Source organism: Mirounga leonina, unplaced genomic scaffold, assembly GCF_011800145.1.
Source record: "Mirounga leonina isolate KUSES-001 unplaced genomic scaffold, KU_Mleo_1.0 Mir_150, whole genome shotgun sequence".
NCBI classification, from domain to species: Eukaryota; Metazoa; Chordata; class Mammalia; order Carnivora; family Phocidae; genus Mirounga; species Mirounga leonina.
The window spans coordinates 27,976,565-27,994,507 of NW_023270374.1; the positions used below are offsets into that span (position 1 = coordinate 27,976,565).

At 55.8% G+C, this 17,943-nt stretch overlaps 1 protein-coding gene and 1 long non-coding RNA gene across 2 annotated transcripts in view; one reads left to right on the forward strand and one right to left on the reverse strand.

Annotated features, from left to right (window-relative positions):
• The window catches only part of LOC118011446, a 111,773-nt gene that overhangs the window by 43,903 nt on the left and 49,927 nt on the right, over positions 1-17,943 (reverse strand). The gene's annotated exons all lie outside the window — the stretch shown is intronic.
• MYL9 (myosin light chain 9) lies at positions 8,234-14,703 on the forward strand. Its single transcript, XM_035006253.1, has 4 exons — positions 8,234-8,352; positions 11,502-11,711; positions 13,029-13,190; positions 14,025-14,703. Exons 2-4 carry the CDS (start codon positions 11,528-11,530, stop codon positions 14,195-14,197), a joined length of 519 nt encoding a protein of 172 aa, XP_034862144.1. The 5' UTR covers positions 8,234-8,352; positions 11,502-11,527; the 3' UTR covers positions 14,198-14,703.

The following is a 17,943-nucleotide window of genomic DNA, read 5'->3' on the forward strand; positions in this document are numbered from 1 at the left end:
GGGGGGGGGGAACAATGAGATAAAAGCCACCGTTACCACACTCCAGACTCCCGCCTCTTTCTTCTCTCCAGCCCCCCCTTCCTTCGGTAAAACGTTTGACTCAGAGTGACTTGCAGGGGACACTCGAGAGAGGGACCCCATTTCCCAGGGGTCGTCTGTCCCTGGCTGAGCCTGTGTCCAGCACCCGAGGGGCGGGCGGCTGTGTCTGTATGTATGTGTACATATGCACATAGACCTTAGAGTGTATATTTAACAAACGCCCATCTGCTCACCCATGCCCCCCAGCGCCACCGCTGGCTCTCGGGGCACCTGGCAGGAGGCGGGTGTGTGAATAGCATATATTTTTACATGTACTATATCTAGGTGTGTGTACAAGTGTGTGTAAAAATATATACCTTGTGTGTAAGCGGCCTTTTTTTTGGTCTCCCACCTGCCCCCTGCCGTGGACCCATCTGCCCCACCTCTGAGTTTCCTTTTTTTTTTTTTTTTACCCCAATCATCCTTCTCTCTCCTGCCCCCCCAGTCCTACTCCCAGGGTGGCGTGAGCCCTGAGCTGCAGGGGCCCGGGCCTGCAGGGTGGGGGCGGGCAGGGGGAGGGGGAGGCCCAGCACACGAGGGCCGCTCTCAACCGCAGAGACCACATGGCATTGGAGACGTCCTCGCGTCCGGCACTCGCTGCAGGGGCCCCGGGTGAACGGAGGGCCTGCTCTGGGGCCCCATTCCAGCTTGGCCGCCATCTGTGACCTTGGGCAAGTCACTTGACCTCTGTGTGCCTCAACTTCCTCCTCTGTAAAATGGGGACAGTCCCTGCCCCTCCCTACCTCACAGGCATGTTGTGAGAATAAATGAGGTAACGTGTACCAAGGGCTCATGGTGTTCTTGCAGCGGGACGGGCCAGGCTGGGGAGAGGTGGGCGGACACCCCGGGAGACTGAGCCAGACCCCCTGCCACACGGCAGCTCTTCGGAGGCAGGCTGACTTGCGTGTAAACCATCATTCCGGCTCTGGCCCAGCCCGGCTCGTGACCCTGGGCAAGAAAGCAGCCCCCGGTTCCCTGACTCAAAAATGAGTAATACCCACCTTAACCTGCCTCCTGTGAGAAACAGACGCTTAATCCATAGTTGCTCTATGGAAGCCAAGCTGGGCTGCCCTGGCCCTCACCCCAGACCCCAGGACCGGAAATCCGTACCCCCAACAGCTGCCTCCCCCTGACAGTCGTTCACAGAACCACACTCTGGTGGAGGAGAGAGACCGTGAATGAGGCCTACGAGAGTTCAAGTCTGCCACGGGCGGCAGAAGACAAGATGCAGCGCCAGGAGGCTGCGGGAAGCTGCGATGGCAGCATCTCACGCAGCCTGGGCAGGAGCACTCTGCTCCATTCCAGAAGCACGGCGGGTATTAACCTGCTCTGGGGGACGGCGAGCCCGGGCAGAGTGCGTTCTAGGCAGAAGGACGTTCAGTGCCAATGCCCGGTGGTACGAACCTGCCTTTCAGAAGTTCTTGGGCCAAGCTGAGCTGCAGACACCTGGTCTCCTCCCTCGGCCCCACCCAGCTAAGATGCAGTGACCTCGAGCTCAGAGGGTGCACAGAACTGCCTCCCAGGAGCTTTGTTCAGGCTGACCCCCCCCCTCCCGGCGGCCCCTCCTGAGCTCGGCTCCTCCTGCGGGCCAGACCCCCTGTGCTCAGAGCAGCATGCCCTCCCCTCTGGATCGTGTTAGTGGTGGCCGAGCACCTGCTGACCACAGGCGGCTCCGATGACCTCCCGGGGCTGGCACTCCCTGGACCTACCCCTGCCCCAAGACCTGGCGGGGGGCAGGGGGATGGCTAGAAGAGTAAGCAAAGAGGTTTCAGGTTGCCGTGGGCACTGAGCCAGACACTCAGAGGTGAGTGAACGCCGGAGGGGGGCGGGCTGGACTTGAGGGGCACCGGCCAGCTAGCAGCCCAGCTCTACTCCTGACGGCCTCAAGGGAAGAGGGGGGACCCTTACCCCTCAGGGCCTGAGTGTTTCTGCTACAGCGGGCGAGGGGCCTTGACGGTTGGGTAAGGGTCTCTGGCAGGGAGCCTGCATTGCCTGCAGCAGAGCACCACGATGTGCAGAACTGGGGCCTCCACTGCCCGCCCTACTGGCGCCAACAGCTGAGAGAACAGGGTAACGAACACCAGGTCCTTTACCCAGAATCACCAGCCATCAACACTGTGCCGTATTTGTGCCAACCCTCACTTGCCCCACCTACCCCGGAGCCATTTGAAAGCCAACTGCAGACACCACACTTCAGCCCCAAACACACCAGGCAACGCCTGAGAATAAGAACATTCCTGCACGACCACAACACCATTGTCACCCTCTAATTTAAAGAAGGAGTGGCCCACGAGCCTCCCCCCATTACCCAGGCGAGCGCCCAGTACCCAGACATGAATATGAAAGCGCAGCCGCACTCCAAACACCCCAACAATGTCTTCTCTGGCTCTTCCTTTGTACCCGCCCAGGATCCACTTAGGGATCATTCACTGCTTTCGGTCATCACGTCTCTTTAGTCTCACTGAACCAGACCTGACATTCATGACATGACATCTTTTAAGTATCCAAGCATCTTGCAGAGTGTTGCATGATCTGGACTTACATATTCTCGTGACTAGATTCGGATTAAACAGTATGAACCAGAATATGACTAAGATAATAAATATCCCATTCCCTGTACTTTCAAGGAGGCATTTGTCTGTTTAGGAAAAGACCAGAGAAGCTGCATTTCCAAAGCCCAGTCCTGGAGGGACAGAAAGGGTCAGGAGGGAGAAACTGCAGGCTGAGGGGTGCTGGCAAAGAGGCAGAGGGAGACGGAGACTGTGCGCTGACCCTGGGTCCCTGAGAATCAGCCTCAGGGCGGCACATCCTAGAGCAGGAGGCCCAGGGTCCTGAGTTCCCAAGCCTGGCGTCTCCCCCACCCTGTGGCCTGAGCAGAGAGAGAAGGCGGGGCTGCAGCCAGGAGCAGCACTGGGTTCAGAAGCCTTCTGGCCAAGACGGCAGACAAAGCCATTGCCAGGTGGCCTGCCAGCCAGGAACCATGTGGGTGCCGGCACAGCTAAGTGCTCCGGAGGATACCCAGCCCAACTGAGAAGCTGTTCCTACCACCATCGCGGCAGTGTTCTTTTCTTTTCTCTTTTTTTTTTTTTTTTAAAGATTTATTCATTTATTTGAGGGAGAGAGAGCAAGTGAGCAAGAGTACAAGCAGGGTGAAGGGCAGAGGGAGAAGCAGGCTCCCCACTGAGCAGGGAGCCCGATGTGGGACTCGATCCCGGGACTCCGGGGTCATGACCTGAGTCAAAGGCAGACGCTTAACCGTCTGAGCCACCCAGGTGCCCTGGGGTGGAGTGAAACACAGAATGAAGTTGTGTCTCCTGCGCTTTGGAATCTGGCTGATCTGGAAAAGCAGTGTGGCCCTCACTGCCCCTCCCCCGGCAGCCAGAGGGTCTTTACTAAAGTCTTGCCTCCGTTGGCTCCAGAAGTCACCCTCCGCTCAGAAGCCTTTGCAGCCCGCCCAGGGGTTCTTCCCCTTGGCCTGAGAGGCCCCTGCCCTGCTTTCCAGCTACAGCTCCTATGGGATCCATCCCCTCTGTGCTCTGTCCTCCAGCCTCACCTCAGGCCTTGCACGGGGAGCCCCACCAATGCAGTTAACGTTACCCCAGCTGGCAGTTCCTCGGGGAAACCCTCCCGAAGTACCTGGGCCAGGCCAGGCTGGTGCAAAACCCCTGCTCTGGACTTGGAGCATGAGAGCCACTTGGCTGGTCTGTCTTTGTTGCAGTCGCTGATGCGATGCCGCCGCTATCCGTGTGATTCTGAGCACCTGTCTCCAGCAGGAGACGGCGGGCTCCCAGAGGGCAGGAAGCGAGTTTGCTCACCAGCCTCAGTGCCTAGCACAGACGAGAGAAAGCTTCAAGACTGTCACTTCCTGGCTAGCTCAGCCGGTGGAGCGTACGACTCTTGATCTCGGGGTGGTAAGTTCGAGCCCCACGTTAGGTGTAGAGATTACATACAAATAAAATATTTAGGGGGAAAAAAAGGAACTACTATTTCCTAAATGAGTGAGCTTGTTGGGGGAAGGAGGGGTGGGACTTTAGAGAAGACTCTGAAGGATGAGCGGGAGTTCTCCAAGCTGAGGCAGAGAAAGGCCAGCACAGAGGCAGAAGTGTGAGGTTGCTGGGGCACAGGAAGGGCCTCAAATGCCAGGCTAAGTAGTAAGGGCTTTGAATGGGGCAGAACCCAGCTGCCCATGAGACGGGGCCTCCAGTCCCAGCTTCCGGGGGGGCCGTGGCCCCCTAGTGACCCAGCCAGCATCAGGGTTTCATCTCTGGCACACGTGTGCAAAGCCCAAACCCAGTGATGCCCTGTGACCAACAGGGAACATGGGCCCTGGGTGGGGGGGGGGGGTCAACTGCTAAGGCCTCTAACCTTCCGGAGACTGACAGATGACGCCCACATCTGAATCTGCAACCCTAGTTTCCACTCACATCTCTACTTGGATGGCGAACAGGTGCTTCCAAAATGAACATGTCCACCAACCAGGAGAAGTAAAAGGAAGTGCGAAGGGCCAGAAAGTCACCACTGAGCAGCTGTCACACAAGTGAATACCAGTGGGTGTTACAAGTCGTGGGTGGAAGTTTGCTGAGGAACAGAATATTCGGTCTCAAAGGAGCAGCCCACAAATTACTTACTCATGAGCATACTGATTACAAAAGGGAAAAATGTAACTTTCTGATGGATAACCTGGCAGACACTACCTTAGCAAGATGGCCGAAGTTATTCTTGCCAGTGTTGGAAAAAATTAACATCCTACATCTCCTGTTGAGATACACTGAGAAGGGCACAACATCATTCTGTGATATTCCTGTCAAAAATCCATCACTTGAGGGGCGCCTGAGTGGCTCAGTTGGTTGAGCATCGGACTCTTGATTTCAGCTCAGGTCATGATATCAGGGTCGTGAGATGGAGCCCAGCGTTGGGCTCTGTGCTCAGAGGGGAGTCTGCGGGAGATTCTCTCTCTCTCTCTCTCTCTCTCTCTCCCTCTGCCCCTCCCCTGCTCATGAGTGCACGTGTGCGCACACACTCTCTCTCTCAAATAAATAATCTTTAAAAAAAAAATCCATAACTTGAAGCTAATCATGAGGGAGCACCATGTAACTGGCCTGGACTCTCCAGAAGTGTCAATGTCTTGAAAAACAAAAGCTAAGGAACAGTAACATATTAAAAGAGATTAAAGAGGGGCACCTGAGTGGCTCAGATGGTTCAGTGTCTGCCTTTGGCTAAGGTCATGATCTCCAGGTCGTGGGATGGAGCCCTACATCTGGCTCCCAGCTCAGCGGGGAGTCTGCTTCTCCCTCTCCCTCTCTCCCCCTGCTTGTGTTTCCTGTCTCTCCCTCTCTCGAATAAATAAAAAAAAAAATCTTTAAAAAAAAAAAAGATATTAAAGACATCTCAATAGATGCATAAAAAACATTTGATGAAATCCCCAATACCCTTTCATGATAAAAACGCTCAACCAGGAACAGAACTTCTTCAAGCTGATAAAGGACATCCAAGAAAAACCCACAGCTAATACCATATTTAATGGTGAATGACTGAGCTTTTCCCCTAAGATCAGGAACAAGACAAGGATGTCAGCTTTTATTAGTTCTTTTTTTAAGATTTATTTATTTATTAGAGAGAGCGTATGTGCAATAGAGCAAGTGAATGCGGGGAGGTGGAGGGAGAAGATTTTAAAGCAGACTCCCCGTTGAGCATGGAGCCCATTATGGGGCTCCAATAGGGGCTCCATCCCAGAACCCTGAGATCATGACCTGAGTCAAAATCAAGAGTCGGACATTCAACTGATTAAGCCACCCAGGTGCCCCCGTTTTTACTACTTCTATTTGATGTACTGGAGGGCAATGTTGCCCAGGCAAGAGAATGAATGAATGAATGAAACCCAGAATGGGAAGAAAGAAGTTAAACTATCTCTATTTGCAGATAACATGATCTTTCATAAAGAAAATCCTAAAGCATCCATAAATAAACTATTAGTTAATAAATGAGTTCAGTAATGTTCCTGGAAATAAGATCAATACACAAAAATCAATTGTAGGGCGCCTGGGTGGTGGTGATGGTTGCACAACAATGTGAATGTGCTTAATGCCCCCCAACTACAGATTTCAAATGGTTAAAATGGTAATTTTTATGTTTTGTTGTTTTTGTTTTTGTTTTTTAACACCCCCCCCCCCACACACACACACACAAATTAAAGAAACATGATAACCTTGGACTGGCTCCTGGACCAGAAAAAAAATTTCTGTAAAGGACATTACTGGGATCACTGACAAAACTTGAATATGGATTGTAAATTAGATAACAGTATTAAATCAATGTTAAAATTTTTCTGATTTTGATAAATGTACTATGGATTTGGAAAAGAATCTCCTTTTCAGGAGATACTCACTGAAGTATTTCCGGGTAAAAGGGTAATGAACAATGCAAGCTACTCTCAAATAATGTTGGCGGGGGCAGGATATACACACATACACACAGACACACAGAAGAGACTATAATAAAGGCAAATGTTAACAACTGGAGAGTCTGGGTGAACTCTTTGTATAGTTCCTATACCTTTATTGTAAGTCTGAAATTACTTCAAAGTTAACAGTTTCTAAAAAATTAATAGGTCCAAAACAGAACTGAGCTCTCCTCAAATCTGCTCCTTCCACAGCCGACCCGTGTTAGAAACAGGTCGGCTCTCTCCCACTGCTCAGACCAAAACCCTTGGAGTCATCCTTGACTCTTCTCTTTCACACACATTCCAATCCATGTGCAAATTCATTGGATGCAACTTCAGAATCGTTCCAGAATCCCACCCCTTCTCCCCAGCACCACTGCAACCACACTAGCCTGAACACATCATCTTGCTGGAAAGCTCCTCACTGGTCTCACCCAGAGGGATTCAGTTAAAACATAAGCCAGATCATGCCGTCCTTCCTCTCAGAACACTGATGTCTCATGGTGGCCTACAAGGAGCCCCTGGCAAGGCCCCCACTGCTTCTCAGACCTCATCTCCCACCCTTCTCACCACAGTCACACTCACCTCTGCCTGCTCCTAGACCAGGAGCCGGGCAAACTCCCCCTACCTGCCTCACTCACTCACTGGGCATGGCTTCTGGTTGTCCCAAATGTCACTTCCCAGGAGGCACCCTCCTCTCTCGTCACTCTGCTTTATTCTCCTTCAAGGAACTCATTTCTCTCTCTGAGCCATGGAGTTACTTACTTGTTCATTGTATTTCCCGCACAAATACTGCTTCCCCAGGGTGATTACTTTAGTGCAGTGTTGTTTCCCCAGCACCCGGCACAGTGCCTCGCACGTAAGAGCTGTCAGTTCATAGGGACAGAGTAAGTAACTGGGTGCTGTAAGGTCTGTGTTGGTCCAAAGTGGGGCAGGGAGAGAAAAACAGGCTGGAGTCCTGGTGGGTAGGTGTTCCTTCAAGGGTCAAAGTGACGGACAGGAGCTGATACATGATGGGGGAGCCGGCGGGTCTGTCCTCTCTGACTCCCTCCTCCAACTAATGCCAACAAGAGTGGGTAAGGGGTGCTGACACCCTGAGGATACACCATGCTCCCCCAGCCCCTGCCCCTCTCACTGGCCCCCACGGTGCTACTTGGCTCTTCTTGGACACTCTTTTTTTCCTCAATCTTCACCACCACCCTCCCATTTTACAGGAAACCGAGGCCAGCTGGAAAGGACAGTGACTTGGCTGAGGTGGGCTGTCCCCAGCACAGTCCTCCTACCCAACACCCAGGGGAGCCCCCACACCGGCAGGGGCCTGACCAGTGACCCTTCACAGGAGGATGGCGAGGACCGTCTGACACGCCTTCTTTCGGATTGGGGAAAAGAGCCATACTTGGCCTGATGGAAGGAAGCCCTCCCACGGGAATGGGCCAGGCAGCGTGGGCCTTTAGGGGAAAGATGCGTGGAGGGCCTGAGAGCTGGAAGGCCTGGGCGTTCTGCCTGCCTCACTGACGAGGAAGGGGCGGCCCACATAAATCCCCCACCCCTGACAATCAGGGGCGAGGGGGCCCGGCGCTGCCCCGCATCACCTCCGGGTATCCCCTCCCCTGCCAATTCCGGCAAGGCGCCCCCGCCGCCGCCCGCCCGTGGGTCAAGGCCAAATAAGGCTGCGCCGGCGCGCCGCCCCGCCCCGCCGCGCACATTCTTCTGCCTTGTAAGGCCCGCGCCGCCGCGCCCACCGAGCCGAAGCCGGACCGACGGCCCGCGGCCCCGCACCGGCTCCGCGCAGCGAGCGAAAGCGAGTGAGCGAGCGAGCACCTTCTCCGCACCAGGTGGGAGTCGCGGCCGCGGGGCGCCAGAGGAGGCGGTGTGATGGCCCCAAGGACGGGCACGCCGGAGGGTCTCGGCGAGGACAGCCCTCGCGGGGCTGGGGCTGCGAGTTGCGGGTCGGACGGGGACTCTGGCAGGGGGTGGGCAGCAGGGAGACTGTTCCAGGCTCGGGCAGCCGGTGGTCCTTGGGCGAGGGAACTCTGTCCGGGCCCTGCCCCTTTGCTATGGAGTTACCGGCGCCAAGCCCAGAGCTCGGGGGGGGGGGGGGGGGGGGGGCAGAAGGAGGGGAGGGGGTTGTGGTCTCCGGTGTTCCCTGCCCCAGTAAACCCATGTGTGTCAGACAGGAAAGTGAGCCCCTGTAAGGCTCCTTGAGACTCCTCCAGAACTCCTGGGGTTAGGAGAGAGGGATGGAGACTGGGATAATGCCCCCCGCCCCATCCATACACACCAACGCTTTATGCACGCACTTGGGGCTTCCATGTCCTGGGCCATCTGCCCAACTGTGCCTGTTGGGTGGGGAGGGTCTGCCAAGGGCTCTGGGGGCTGGACAGGGACCTGGGCTGGGGGACCTCCGTCTCTGCTCCTCCTCTCCAGCCCACCAACTGCCCTGAGGAATGAGTCAGATAACTCAGCTGCAGAGGAGTTGAGTTTACGAGCAAGGCATCTGGCACTACCAGCCATAGGGACCAAGAGATAATGGGGGACACAGACCTTGTCTTTGCTGTTATGGGGATTTCAGGCACCAGAAGGGGGGAGGTGGCACCTAGGTGTGGCCAGTCCAACTACCAGTTATATATGATCCCTAGTGTCTAGGACCTCCAGGAGCAGTAGGGGATGGCTCCAGGGCTAAAAACCTAGCCTGTCTCTCTAACCCCATTTCCTCAACCAAGTCTAGAAACTGCCTCTGGGCACACAGAGCCCTCAGCTGCAGCAGGCCCACCATGAGCCTCTTAGGGCATGTGTTTCTTTCTGTGTTCAGGTGTCAAGGGCACCAAGGGCTGGCCATTACCACCCACTGACCCAAGCCTAGCCCAAGTGGTTGGACTCTATCCCTCTCATGGGCATGCCACTTCCCTTCTTGGGCATCACTTCTTAAACTGCACCGTCGGGGTGGGAGGTGTCCCCCCAAGATTGCTGGGTTGGACCCAACCTGAAGTTCAGTGCTTTCAGCCACGTCATGGCCTCTGGACCAAAGAGGGTGGGGAAGGGGGAGGCCTGGAGACAGAAGGGCCCAGCTAGTTATCCCAGCAGTGGGTGAGATCCTACCCGTTCCATTCCTCTCTCCTCCGGGCTGAGTCTGCCCCAGAGCTGCGCAGACAGGAGGGTGGTGGCAATAGCGATGACGACCATCACAGCCCCCCATGACCGTGGACTACTCCTTGGCTGCCTTCCGTGGGTGCCATGAGTCAAAGTTCCCGGCGAACGGTGGGCTCAGGGAAGGACTGGGCCCCTCAAAGCACTAAACCCTGCTGATGCCACCAGCCCACTCCGACCCAGGTCATGGGTGAGAAGGGCTCTCGTCTACCCACCCTGAACCACGTGAGGCTCACCCAGGGCCAGCCGTGTCAGGCCAGTGGGACAGCAGCCTGTGTGTCACGCCTACAGGCAGCCGTGGCCCTGCGGAAGGACCGGGGCTGGCCGGGATCCCTGCTCCAGGTTTAAGAGCTCAAAGACCAAAGTCTGAGAATGACTGGAACAGGGTCATGGGATAAAGGCCTGGAGATCGTCGAGGAACATTCACAACCACACAATTTGGGGCTAAAAACAGGCAGAGGCTTCCTGGAGGCTGGCCCTCAACCGAGGGCTCAGGGCAGAGGACAAACGGGGACAGGAGTCCTAGGGCCTCAGCCAGGCCCACAGCGGCCCCAGCTGAGGGGCACACGACCCTGGGTCTTCAGGGGCAGAATCCCCACAGGCCATGACAGGGGTTCAGGGAAAGAGCACCTTGTCGTGCCTCAGTTTCCCCATCAGTGCAGTGGGGGCAGTAGACTGGCTGCAATTGCCCTCACAGCCATTCATTAAACAATCATCCATTAGCCTATTGATTGGTAAACCAGGGGAGGGAGGGAAAGATCTCTAAGTGCTTACTGTCAGAGCAAGGGCACGGGAACTGCTCCCAAGGGGGTGTCTCAAGAAGTAGCCTGGAAAAGGAAGGGCGTTCAGGGGGAGGGACCAAGAAGGAAAGTCTGGGGGTGCCTGGGAAACATCCAGAGGTCCAGCATGGCAGAATCACAGAGGGCAAGAGGGACACAGTGAAGGGTGCCACGGTCAGCCAGAGAGAAGGGTTGGAGGGGTTCACACAGGGTCTTAAACGCCAGGCTCAGGGGCCCAGACTTGTTCCAGGAACTTTCGAGGGCTTCACGGTGAAATGACAGGTAGTACAGGTCTGGATCTCTATGGGATGGGAGAGACTGGCTGGAAACTAGGAGGTCAGGTCTAGACAAGGGTGACAAGAAGCTGGGGCTCCCAGCCTGGGGAAGCCTCACACTCCTATAGGCACTGAGAAGTGAGAACAAGTCAGGTCTACTGCCCACCTAAGGGGCTGGTCAAGTGTGGGCAGGTTGGGGGAGGGGAGACTGCCCAGAGCATATGCCTTCCAGAACATCCAGAGCAGGGAGCACAGAGGGATGGGGAGGAGGGAGGAGGAGGAGGACATGACAAGAATGTCAGGAATGCAGGGCCTCCTGACTGCTGGGGGCAGGGGGAGCCGGCAGGGAGCCTCACAGCCTCCCATTTTTCAACCCACCTTGTCACTTGGAGGGAGAGAGATGGACAGTGTAAATGCTGAGAGAAAGCGAGGACAGGATGGCATGGAACCCAATCCTAAGTGTCCTACCCAAAAAGCCACAGTCAAAGTCGCTTACTGTGCCTGGCACCATTCCAGGGGCTGTCCCTGGCACCATTCCTACTGCTGGGCATTCCTCACGTCCCCGTTCCCACATGGGCAAACTCCCCCAGAGAGGTAGAGAAGCTGTTTACGATCACACGGAGCCCACGCCTGTCTGCTTTTGTGACGAGCTGGGTGACAGGAGCCCCAAGTGTGTGGGAGGCTTTGAATGCCAGGCCCAGGTGCTAACAGCCAGTCTGGGGTGGGCAGGAGGACCCCTGGCCCAGGGTCATAGGCTCTTCCCCCCACACCCACTTCCTGCAGGGAAGCCCCGCCCACCCGAAGCCAAGATGTCCAGTAAGCGGGCAAAGGCCAAAACCACCAAGAAGCGGCCACAGCGGGCCACATCCAATGTCTTCGCGATGTTTGACCAGTCCCAAATCCAGGAGTTTAAGGAGGCCTTCAACATGATCGACCAGAACCGAGATGGCTTCATCGACAAGGAGGACTTGCATGACATGCTGGCCTCACTGGGTGAGCAGGAACAGGGGGGCTGCGGTCTAAGTGGGTCCCACGAGGGTTAAACTGGAGCAGGCAGCGGGGCTGCTCATCATGTAGGGAGTCCTTCCCGTGGAGGGACATGTGGTACCCACCCTGGCGAGCAGATGCCAGTACTTTCTCCATTTAACAGATAGGGAAACTGAGGCACTGGGCACTGGATCTGAACCTAGGCTCACTCAAGAGCCAGACTGCCTCAGGCAGATTTGTGGTTGGGCTGCCTGGTTCCACTTCATTTAAAGAAAAGGATGGGCAACTAAAGAAAGTTGGAAGTGCACAGACTTTCCATTGTATGGACGGAGAACTGTGGCTGGAGGGGGGGCCAGAGTGTCCCACCCCTTTAGAAGTCACCCAAGCCAGTCCTTAGAGCCTCTCTGACTCCACGACTTCCCTAGAGTCAGAATCTTAGAGCTGAAAGGAACCTCGTACAATTCACACTGCTCGGATGGGGACCCCCCCAAGTGTGTAGCCCTACCCCCACATCCCTCCCCTGTGCTCGCCACAGATACCACCCCAGCCCCAGTTCCTGGCAGGCCCTACGTCCGGGTCAGACACTGGCTGGGGGACAGGGGAAGCCTCTGGTAGGGGAGGAGGCGGCCTGTGCTGGCCAAGCCCCAAGCACTGAGGCCAGACAGGCCCGAGTGAGTCCCTGGCCCTCACAGCGGGGCAGCCCCACTCTGCCCATTTCCCTTCCTGCGCAGTGGTGACTGAGGCCCTCGTGTACACGCCCAGGAAGTCCGGTGGGAGGACAGGGCAACCCTGAGTTGGGGGGCTGACATCGGACCCTGGGCATCTACCCAGAAAAACCTGCATTCCTGTCTGGAGCTCCTGTCGGTGGGGCCACCGGTGAGCCGTGGCCTTCTGGTTAAGAACGTCCTCCTCCGGTTAGAGAGTAAGAGCAGCAGACAACAAAAGCTGCGGCAGCTGCACAAGTACCTTAAACCTCACAGCTGTCCTACTGGGTAGATGTGATTAGCGCCTCGTCGTGACCTCGTGGTGCGGTGAAGGTGAACGCAGGCAGGAGGCAGAGCAGATCCGCGGGCAGTCAGCACATGGTGGCCCTTACACCCCGGAGGTCACGGATGTCCGGACCGGAGGCCCTAACTGGTCAAGGGGCCTGGAGAGCCTGGGGGGGAGGGAGCAGTCAGAACACTGGCCACCCCAGCAAGACGCTCTACAGTTTACAGAGCTTAGCGTGTCCTGCCTGTGGGACTCTCACAGGCCATGAAGGGAGGGGACAGGGAGGCAGGAGGGGACAGGGCAGTGACAGCAGGAATGTCCCACCTGCCACAGGGAAGAACCCCACCGACGAGTACCTGGAGGGCATGATGAGCGAGGCCCCGGGGCCCATCAACTTCACCATGTTTCTCACCATGTTTGGGGAGAAGCTGAACGGCACAGACCCCGAGGACGTGATCCGAAACGCCTTCGCCTGCTTCGATGAGGAGGCCTCAGGTCAGCAGCCTCCCACTGGAGGCCTGGACAGGGCTGGGGCTGAGCGCTTCACCCAGGGTGCCCCCAAGGATGCGAATGGAGCTGGGCTACGCTGGGACTTGAGGGCCCCTGTCCCCAAAGGCCAGAACAGAAATCCCCCATCTGCTGGGGTTTCCATGGCTGGAACTGGAAAAACTAAGCCGTGTCCTTGTTCCCTTCCCCCAGATGCTAGACCACAACAGCCCACGTCCACCAAGGCTTCCCACGTCTTGAGTTCACCTGTTGGCCCAGCACACTGCCCCCACTTTAGACCTTCCCAGAAACCAAATCGTTCCAGGCCCTTCTGGCCAGTAAGGTGCAAAAACCAGGCCCCATACTCAGACCTTACAAAGGACTTCTGTCCCACAGCTAGTGTGTCCCAGGGACAGGCCAGAGTGACGCTGCCAGTGATTTCAGTAGTTTCTTGGGGGCCGCAGGCCCAATTCAGAACGTTTTCCTGACGACCTTCAAGGTCCCATACCAGGATGGCATATTTTCATCTCTATTTTCCAGAGCACACAGGTACAGAGAGGGTAAATAACTTGCCCATGGTCACACAGCCAGGAAAGGGGATAAGCATGCAAACTCGGGCAGTGGAACTCTAGGGCTCATGTCAAAGTAAGACATATCCAGCCCCCACACTCACAGCCCCAAGGATCCCACAGACACACTGCAGAATCGCTCCCCACTCTGGGGCCCCGGGGAGTTGAACTGGCCAGAGACCCACTGCGAGGACTGGTGGGGGGCCGTGGGGTGAGGGTGTCGGGCATGTCCCAGCCTGAGTCCCTGTCTCATGGGCCCGGGCCCCACCCCCAGGCTTTATCCACGAGGACCACCTTCGGGAGCTGCTCACCACCATGGGCGACCGCTTCACAGATGAGGAAGTGGACGAGATGTACCGAGAGGCACCCATTGATAAGAAAGGCAACTTCAACTACGTGGAGTTCACCCGCATCCTCAAGCATGGTGCCAAGGACAAGGACGACTAGGCCACCCAGCCCCCCATGCCCAGGCCCCTGTCCCACTCTCCTGCTCCCCAAACTCACTGTGCTCCATGCCCGTGATCCCATAGGACCCTCTCAGGGGAGCCTCCCTCTGAGGAGCTAGGGGCCCAGCTCCCCGTGGAGGAACAGGCGGAGAGTGCGCAGTGCCAGGCAAGGGGCGCACGGCCGACGTGAGGCAGGTGTTCCACCGGGAACCCCCGGAGAGGACTGTCTTCCAGGGAGCTGGGCCTCATGGCTGCTCCCCACCTGACGGGCCCTGTGTCCTGTCGGACACAAGTTCACGTGCACCCCCACACAGGGCATGACCGCTCTTTCCCAGCCACTGCCACTGCCACAAAGCTCACCAAGGTCCCTTCTCAGAGGACAGGATGCCAGACCCCTCCTCTGTGCCCTGCCCAGCCACCCCACTGGGAGTGTGATCCAGAAGATGCATGCAGCGTGGATACTGGACCCAGGGGAGGCAGAATCTCCAATAGAAGTCTGAGCACTGCTTTGGGTCTGTGTGTCTCTTGCCGGGACAAAATAGAGGAGCTCCTAGTCCCTAAACACTCCTGCCCTCTCCTGTCCCTACTGGCTGCCCAGACCCCAACCTCCTCCCAGCCAGGGAAAGGCTCCGCTGAGACCAGACCTGCAGTGGGGGGCAGACAGAGGTGCTACAGGAAACAGTCCTCCTGGGAGAGAGAGGCCCAAGTGGGGAGGACCCTCAGGAATCACCACAGCATATCTCAGTGGGGGATTTGGGGCACCGGGAAGACAGGGGTCAAGGTCACCCAGCCTTCAGGACTACAGCCTGGATCTCCAGGGACACCGCAATGCTCCTGGAATGCCAAGTGGTCCTGGAAGAACAGGGAGGCTTTGGAAACGGGGAGGAGGGTGCATCCCAGAAGCTCCGGATGAAGGTGGGAACAACGGGTATAAGAGATTCCCTGAGGTCAGCTCCAGGCAGCCACCACATGAGGCCTGGGCTGTGCCCCCTGCACCTGCAAGGTCAGTTCAGCCACATGACCAGTTTCCACATCGCACACAAGGTGGGCAGGGCTGGGATCTCCATTACACGTGATGATGGGGACACTGACCAAAGTGCCTGGGGCACAAGAGGAACAGAAATATTGGTTGAATAGCCAAGAGGGGCAGGGACTACCTGAGGCTACCCAGTGGGTCTGGGGCAGAGGGACGGCTGGACCCTGGCCTCTAGATCCCCCACAGGGCTCAGACCTGGGCTAGACACATCCCACCAGACCCCACAAAGGTCGGGGAGCAGCTGCTGGGCCCGGTGTGATCCTGATGCCTTCCCTAAAGGTCACCCACAGTCAGCCATCCGCATCACACAGCAAAGGTCCGAGATTGGATCTTAGTGCTGAGCACTAAGAGGACCGTGTATTGGACGAGGGGGGTCTAACTTCCCACAAGCCTCTGCCCCACCTCAGCTCCAGGCCCCTCCCAGCCAGGCCTTGGCCAGAATGCCATGAAACACCCCCTCTCTTGCCTCTAGATGGAGCCCCGCAAGTCCCTGATCCCCACTCCTGATGGAGCCAACCCCAAACAAGTCCTGACCAGGCCCAAATACTGTGACAGACTCAGTCTGACCACGCCCTCAACCCCGGGCCTAGATGGGGGGGTCGCTCACTGCAGCTAGTCCCAAGGGAGGGCCAGGGAGTGGGGCAGGCTCTGGGTGTCCTCTGAGGACCCCAGAGCGCTGGCCACACATGCCCTGCATCAGGGTCACAGGGCACTCTGCAGAGCCGCTGTGGCACCAAAAGCCTTTCTGAAGACGGCAGGGACGGGGTTAGAAACAAGCCTCCTCGGGTTCTGACCCCTCAGTCTGCAATCCTGTCACAAGCCTCCTCCCCCTTCGCCCCAGAGAAAGGGACAGAACCCATCCAGCCTCACTGGCTTCCTAGCTGGCGTGGGTCTGACCTGACGGGATCCAGAGGAAGGGACAAGGGAAGTGTTGTGTGTGGAAGGGCAGGACCAGTAGGCGGGAGGAACGTGCAGGAACTGAACTGGAGGAAGCCGTGTGAACGAAGTCGGGAGCAGGCAGGCACACAGCACATTCAGAAGCCAGGAAGACGGCAGTTTTCTATTTGTGAGCTCATTTATTAAGATCCTAGCAGCTTTTTAGAGAAGCAGCAGTAGCTACTGTTTTTCTCTCTCACAGGCAACATCTACAGGTAACAGTGAAACATGCCCAGAACTTTCAAAGTCTGGCACAGAATTCAGAAACCACAAGGAAAAGACTGATGCATTTAAATCCATAAAGATTATCTCTTGGGGTGCCTGGCCGGCTCAGCGACTCTTGATCTCAGGGTTGTGAGTTCAAGCCCCATGCTGGGTATGGAGATTACTTTAAAATAAAATCTTTTTTTTTTTTTTAAGATTTTATTTATTTGACAGAGAGAGACAGCCAGAGAGGGAACACAAGCAGGGGGAGCAGGAGAGGGAGAAGCAGGCTTCCCGCAGAGCAGGGAGCCGATTGCGGGGCTCAATCCCAGGACCCTGGGGTCATGACTTGAGCCAAAGGCAGATGCTTAACAACTGAGCCACCCAGGCACCCCTAAAATAAAATCTTAAAAAAAAAATTCACGAAAATTTAAAAAACAAAACAAAAAACCATAAGGAGGGGTGCCTGGGTGGCTCAGTTGGTTAAATGTCCAACTCTTGATCTCGGCTCAGGTCATGAGCTCAGGGTCGTGAGATCAACCCCCACGTCGGGCTCCATGCTGGGTATGGAGCCTGCTTAAAATTCTCTCTGCCTCCCACCCCACTCACTTTCTCACTCTAAAAAAAAAAAAAGAAGAAAGGGGGTGCACCTGGGTGGCTCAGTTAGTTAAGCGACTGCCTTTGGCTCAGGTCATGATTCCGAGGTCCTGGGATCAAGTCCCACATCGGGCTCCCGGCTCAATGGGGAGTATGCTTCTCCCTCTGACCATCTCCCCTCTCATGGCTGTTTCTCTCTCTCTCTCTCTCTCAAATAAATAAATAAAATCTTTAAAAAAAAAAAAAGAAGAAGAAGAAGAAGAAAGGGGCACCTGGGTGGCTCAGTCAGTTAAGCCTCTGCCTTCGGCTCAGGTCATGATCCTGGCCCAGCACTGGGCTCCCCACTCAGTGGGGAGTCCACTTCTCCCTCCCCTGCTCCTGTGCTCTCACTTGCACTCTCTCTCTCCCCACATCTCAGATATATAAAAAAAAAGAAAAAGTAAATGGCCATGAGTTGCCAGATATTTATGAAAAAGAAGAGGAAAATAAGATGTAACTTCTAGAATTCAGGGCTTACCATGAAGCTATAGTAGACATGATGATGGTGTGATACTGGTGAAGAGCCAGACTGACCCATGGAATGGAACAGAGTCCAGGGACAGACCCACACACTGATGACTCTTGTTAAATGACAAAGGTGGTAGGTATATCATAAATCAGTGGGGAGATGAGAGACTTAATAAATGAAGCTGACACCCACCAAAAGGGACACAATGAACAAAACTCCCAATACCAAGTACTGGTGAGGGGGGGAATGGAGAGCACCTAGAATCCTCACACACTACAGAGAGGAGTGTAAACAGGTACGATCACTTTGGAAAACAATTTGGCATTATCTACTAAAGTGGAACATCCATCTACCCCATGACTCAGCAATTCCACTCTTAGGAATGTACCCAATAGAAACGGGACACATGTTCACCAAAAGGCACCTGCAAGAAGGCTCACAGCAGCATCACTGTAATAGCCCTGTA

Coding starts and splice junctions, on each gene's coding strand:
- MYL9 (XM_035006253.1), top strand. CDS start 11,528: ATGTCCAGTAAGCGGGCAAAGGCCAAAACCACCAAGAAGCGGCCACAG. Junction 11,712..13,028: donor TGACATGCTGGCCTCACTGG/GTGAGCAGGAAC, acceptor CACCTGCCACAG/GGAAGAACCCCACCGACGAG. Junction 13,191..14,024: donor CTTCGATGAGGAGGCCTCAG/GTCAGCAGCCTC, acceptor CCCCACCCCCAG/GCTTTATCCACGAGGACCAC.